At 33.5% G+C, this 6,042-nt stretch overlaps 1 protein-coding gene across 4 annotated transcripts; it reads right to left on the reverse strand.

Annotated features, from left to right (window-relative positions):
• Positions 1-2: 2 nt before the first annotated feature.
• Positions 3-5,832, reverse strand: LOC142974325 (uncharacterized). Of its 4 annotated transcripts, XR_012959558.1 has the most exons (9): positions 5,697-5,832; positions 5,412-5,621; positions 4,485-4,496; positions 2,921-4,404; positions 2,629-2,846; positions 2,123-2,317; positions 1,390-1,854; positions 765-972; positions 3-249 (listed from the first exon to the last, which is right to left on the reverse strand). XR_012959558.1 is itself a non-coding variant. In XM_076116581.1 (8 exons), the coding sequence occupies exons 2-8, from the start codon at positions 5,596-5,598 to the stop codon at positions 870-872; spliced, it is 2,664 nt and encodes an 887-aa protein (XP_075972696.1). In that variant the 5' UTR covers positions 5,599-5,621; positions 5,697-5,832; the 3' UTR covers positions 3-869. The 4 variants fall into 4 exon arrangements, 2 of the variants coding, with proteins under 2 accessions (XP_075972696.1, XP_075972697.1); XR_012959559.1 differs by having other exon boundaries at positions 3-972; positions 1,300-1,854; XM_076116581.1 differs by having other exon boundaries at positions 3-972.
• Positions 5,833-6,042: the final 210 nt, after the last annotated feature.

Below are 6,042 nucleotides of genomic sequence, written 5' to 3' on the forward strand. Positions count from 1 at the left end.
TATACAATGATACTCATTTATTTATAACTTTTTACATTATTTTTAAAGTTCAATAATAAAAAAATAATATAAAATTTTTAGTTTATAACGCAAGACAAAACATATTACCCACTGTCACAGCGTTGCAGTCTCGTAGTTCCGTATGATAATGTTCTAGTCCTGAACACAACTATGCACTAATGCACTTATTATAAAGTTACGCGTAACTTACCACTGCGAGGGACGCGGCGACACGACACCCGGCGCCAACTAAAATTGCATTACATTATGTTAAATGTTGCCACCACACATAACATATTCTAAGTATGCCATCACCTCAACTCACACTGCAGGATAGACATGCGAAGAAATACGTTTAAATTAAATTAAATATATAAATACATAGTCGATACAATTACGGCTGAAATTAATAAAAATCAGAACTAGGCTGAACTATTTTTATACCTACACTTTGAGTACAGGGACTTTGAAGAAGAGCTATTCTGAGTTTAAAAGTTCACTTGAAAAGAAAATATTAGGTTGAAACTGTTGTCTTCTAAAAGCTGGTCAGTCCAGAAATTGAAATTAATAGTTTAGGGCTACCAAGCAACAAATATTTCTAATAATACGTGGTACATTAAAAATACTTAAATTAAATATCCCTCGAATTGAAATTGTTAATTTTATAATTGAACTGTCCTATAAAAGATTGGTTGTAAATCATAAGAGGGCAAAAAACAAGCTGCAAAATAATTTTAGTTTTTCAAAAGAGATGTATACTTTACACATCGCTGTAGAATCCTTTGCCGTCGAGAGGGATTGAGGGAGAGGAGGGGATGTGTTCTGTGTGTGTGTCTGTGCGTGTTCGCGTGTGTGCATGTGTTTGTGTGTCATTTGGAACGGGTTTTAGTGTGTAGGTATTTGCAATCGGTGTCCTTGCAGTCGCCGAACACTTCGAACGGGCAGAGTATCGCGTTCGGGTCTTCCTCCCAACTGAAACACATAGTTTTGATGCCATCTATAGTAAGTTGGTACTAAGCATATGCACAGTTGCACACCTTAAAATACATGTACAAGTCAGCATAGATAAATGCCAATACCAGAACAAACTCATGTTGTCAACGTATTTGATCCTTTCAAATTATGTGCCAAATTATTATTCTTTTCCTAAAAATGCTGATTCACATATGAATTTGTCCTGGATTACATTTAAGACCAAACACATATACATATAACCACGTATAGATACACACAAGCATGCACAATCTGATTGATTTTATCAAACAATATACATACGTAAAACTAGTAAAACATAAGCACCTTATCACAAAGACCTTGAAACAGCACATTAACTGATAACTCGCTCGATATTAATACGTTTTAGCATGCCCTTAAAATGTTGCGACTTACGTGGTACTGCCAAATGCATCTAGAGGCGATTTGTAATCGTCACTTTTTCTTCTCTTATGATCAGGCATTGCAGTATTCCCCCCGCCCTTTTCCACGACCGGATTGCTCGATTGTCTTTTATTCTCAGGCAGATCAGTACTTTTATTACTCTCTTCACTTTTACTTTTATTCTGATCACTTTTATCGGGCTGGTCAACCTTGTCCGGTATTTTAACTACCTTCATATTATTCGACACTTGAATTTCCACTGACAGTCTCGGATGGTTTACAACTACAGGTTTTGGTTTTAAATCGTTTACAACACCGATTTTAACTGCTTTGAGCATTACAGGGTTCTTATAGTCTTCTTTGGGATTCTCTTTAAGAGGTACTGGTTCTTTGGGATTGTTCTCCTTTTGTAATCTTATGTTGGTATGGTTTAAATGTGACATAACATTAGTTTTGGAATGTGTAGAAGTCAGTGAGCTGAAAAATAATATTTTGAAAGAAAAAGCAACTAGTTGTGTTATGGTACGATTTTAATTGAAAGCTGTAGCGTGTGGAAATGTTAACACATATTCTTGTGCCTAAAAGAAACACTTTTCTACTATATAGTATTTTTGTCAAGAAGAAAAAGAACAGCTCGAAAACTGATATTTATAGTGTTGTATGAAAGAATTTTCCCTTTGGTAGAGACAGTATTGTGTACAAGTAAAATAAAAATCGCATAAAATAAACAAAATAAATCAAATACCTTTTCAATAACAGTTGATGGTCCAGTCTTATTTTAGTTAAATAGTTTTGTACAGATCTCTGTTGTTTCTTATTTAAAGTAATGGCAGTTTTAATATTACGCAGTTCTGTTGCTACTATTTTAAACTTTTGACTAAGTTTTACCCCCTCTTCTTTCAATTTCAACATTTTAGCTGATTCTTGGGCTATATTTTTTCTGGAAATGAACAAAATTACCGCATGTTGCGAAACAGTGTGATAACATCGGGCGCTTTTATAGTTTTGTATAGGTCAGTATGTAATTGTAATTTTCGAGTAGTAAATCTTTATAAAACTAGTGATTTAAAATTACAGGTTATAGGTACAGTGATTAAAAAATATAAGGGAATATCAATAAATTGTAAAAGCGCCTGCTGTTAATCTGTGTTCTATTTGACCAATAAAAAATAGGTTAGAAAGTCACACAAAATAAGTGTAAACTACAAAAATAATACAGAAATAAAATGTTTACAAAAGTTTCGTGAGTACCTTGAATTTTTTATCTTTTCCTCTAAGCTGTTGATTGTGGACAAACCAGTGGTATCTATAGTTACGTTTCTCGGTTTTAATGTATCTTTCAAGGGATTAGGCACTTTGTTTAAACCTATAGAAGTTTGTCTAGCTTGCTTAATTTTCTCCAATTCTGCCATTCTCTTAACCAAGTTCCTATACTCTATCTGCTCAGATTTTGGTAAATTTTTAACAGCCTAAAAGAAATACAATAGTATAAAACACCATCTAGTCTTGTAACAAAAAACAAGAGGAAGATCAATGAGCAGACCTTTGCAACATATTTTTCTTTCTTCTTTGGCGTAGTTTGTGGTTGTACTACATCAGGGAGTGTCGTCTTCTCCACTTCCATCCTCGTTGACTTCAAGAACATATCCAATTTCTGCTGGAAATCAACCTGTTCTGACAGTTTCATGTGCATTTTAGTTAAATTCTTAGTAGCTTCATGTTCCCCTTCAGAATCTGATTCAACATTTATTATAAACCTCTTTTCTTCTGGTATCACGGCTGGCTGTGGCGGCGGCTTTGGCTTTGCTTGCCCTGTATCTTTTACACTATCAACAGTTTTGATCACACTGGGGTTAACAAGATGTGGTAAGTTTTTACTCAAAGAAGTTAATAATTTCGCTCTCAATAAGTCTTCGTCTTCCTCAAGCTCATCTTCATTAGAAACCATTAAAACAGGAATGTTTTTCTCCCCACCTTGGTTTGTTGCACTTTTAGTACAATCATCATTTTCCTTAAGCTTATCATCACCATCTGAACCAATGTCCATATCAACAGATTCTATATCAGTATTGTTATCTGAATTGATTTTATCAACCAGCATAATTTGGTTCACACATTCGTCTTCAAGATTGGCCGACTGAGACAGCTTTTTTTGCAATTTCTCTTTGCGTTTCTTTTCAATAGCTTTCTTTAAATATGTTGACTTAAGGCAGATGAGTCTTAGCTCTGTTGTATCACTGTCTTCATCTTCCGACATTGGTTTATTCTCTGATGGTACTACAACCTCTTCAGGGACTTTGTTGTTTACTGTTTTAGTTTTAAGAGCATGTTGTCTAAGTAATTCTAAATCATCATCTGAATCTTTTTCAGAACTCTTATCCCTATCTAAAACTTTATTTACTTCTCCATTACATACTTTGTCTTTTGCAACTGAATCCACAGTATCAACTGAGTTCACAGCTGTTTTACTGTCATCATCTGTACAAATATCAATTATTTCACAAGTTATTGTTGTTTCTTGTACACCATTTTGTAACTCTCCATTAAGAATATGATCATCAGTATTTTGCGAAGATATTGGAGAACAATTAGGTGGACTTACTACTTTAGTACTGACATCATTTTTCTTATTTTCAGCGATTATTAACTTCATTGGTTGTGGATTGACCCCTCGAAGCATTTTTTGCAGTCTTTCACTGAGTGATGTTTTGTCATTCTTAGTTTTGTTTACAACCACAGCATCAGCCAGTTTCTTTCTTCTACTCCTGTACTCATCATCAGATTCTTCACTGGATGCACTAATTATTTTCACTTCTAATTTCTTTTTCTGTCTAGTATTTTTCTTTCTATATTCTCTAGCTTTAACTACATCATTTTGTTCCTCCTTTTTCCTCTTTTGTCTATGATGAGTTTTTATTGGCTTTTGTACCTTGATATTTTTGTATGTTGAACAGTAATCTTCCAAGTCAGTAGCAGATATCTCGGACAGGTCATATGATAATGCATCCTCCTTTTTATGTTTTGAACCTAAAATGTTATAAAAGCACACTATGTGCCTACAAAAAATAGTCCAAAAGTGTCACAAACAATTTAAATGAATATCTTACCACGTTTCCTTCCTTACGAGTGAAACAATGAACAGAAAAATAGCACAATTTAAGTTATTTTTAGGTACTGTACTAGTTACAATGCAGATTGTACTGTACCCATTCACAGTAGGTAACACAATACCATTAAATAAAAGGAAATGTATAACTCTCTAGTAAAAATAATAATATCTCACAAAGATACATATTCTAAATATTTATTAGCCTACATTTTAAAACGAATCATTACAAGTAAAGTAGTTAAAGTACGATAATTTTTTTTTAAATCAAGATGTGCATAAGTTCTACTTTATTTTGAAAGTTCTATAAGATGTTTTCTAAAGCATTAATGAAAGATCAATGACAGGACAAACAACTACCTATAATATTTTTATTCATCAGTGACACTAGTCTTTAGAGTTAAAGACTAGAAGTTAACATATTTGATAAGTTTATTCATAAATTAAGTAATTTATCAAGAATAGAGTTTTAGTATGTTAAATGAGACCTAATCTCGCCAAGATTAAATGAGATATATAACCTATTTGAAACTCTCGATGTGCAACTAGGTAGGTAATAATATAACTGTGAGACATTCAGTGAATTAACAATTTAAATCTGCATACCAAAAAATAATAATAGTATTATCCAGAGTGCACTTAAATAACTGGAAATGTACCTATTGATATAAGTGGGATTTTGCAATATTTGTTTTTAATAATATTGTGCAATCTCGTGACATTTAGGACATAGACTAAACTGCACACATAGCAGATCTCCTTCGAAACGTAATAAAACGACAATAACCTACAATTAGGTCAAAGGTTGAAAAGTCACACAAGGTCGTCACATATCTTTGTAGAGAATGAATGAATAATAATGCAAACGAAATACTAGTGATATTATAATAATATTACGTCTATATGTATTGACGGAAATCTACACTACCTGGTGCTACAGAAGAACGCTTCGCTTTCTTACGTTCAAGGACATTATTGTAACTCTCGAGCACTTCCAGTCGCTGACGCAACAAAAACTCCTCTTCCGATGATATGTCAGACAAATCATCCACTATTTCACCCTCTTCCATCTCTGAATCCACATTCATTGGCGTAATATTCTCAATACAAGCCATTTTCTCCAGACTTCGATGGACTTCTGCAAAGAATAGAAAGTTTGACTTCATGACATGTCATAAGGGATCGCGAAAATCATGATTGTAGTTTAACTTACGTCTCTAGTTAATCATTATGGCACTAATTTAATACAAAACTATTCTGTAAGTAAAGCTTTTCACGATATTCTAGCGAAAATGTCAGCCAGCCAGAGCTAGGCGGATATCAAATCAGCCAGAGACAAAACATTTGTGTGTTGCCAACGTCTATAGCCAATTTACCCTACCTGCCAAAAATCCTTGATCCGTTTTCAACAACTACTATCTATCATCTTTATCTATCATGATGTATACAAAAATATGGAAGCATTGAATGGTTTCTGATATTGGAACCGTCACAAACACGTCGTGCATTACATTCTTTTCATGGTCGGTTAAGATACAAAAGTTTCTTTAGACATTCTG

Source organism: Anticarsia gemmatalis, chromosome 7 (assembly GCF_050436995.1).
Source record: "Anticarsia gemmatalis isolate Benzon Research Colony breed Stoneville strain chromosome 7, ilAntGemm2 primary, whole genome shotgun sequence".
Lineage (NCBI taxonomy): Eukaryota > Metazoa > Arthropoda > Insecta > Lepidoptera > Erebidae > Anticarsia > Anticarsia gemmatalis.

Bases quoted from the DNA above. Each gene is read 5' to 3' on its own strand.
- LOC142974325 (XM_076116581.1), bottom strand. From the start codon at position 5,598: ATGGCTTGTATTGAGAATATTACGCCAATGAATGTGGATTCAGAGATG. The intron at 2,847-2,920 runs GTCTGCTCATTG...TATTTCTTTTAG, and splicing joins AAGAAAAATATGTTGCAAAG to GCTGTTAAAAATTTACCAAA. The intron at 2,318-2,628 runs GTACTCACGAAA...GTTCATTTCCAG, and splicing joins GAAAAGATAAAAAATTCAAG to AAAAAATATAGCCCAAGAAT.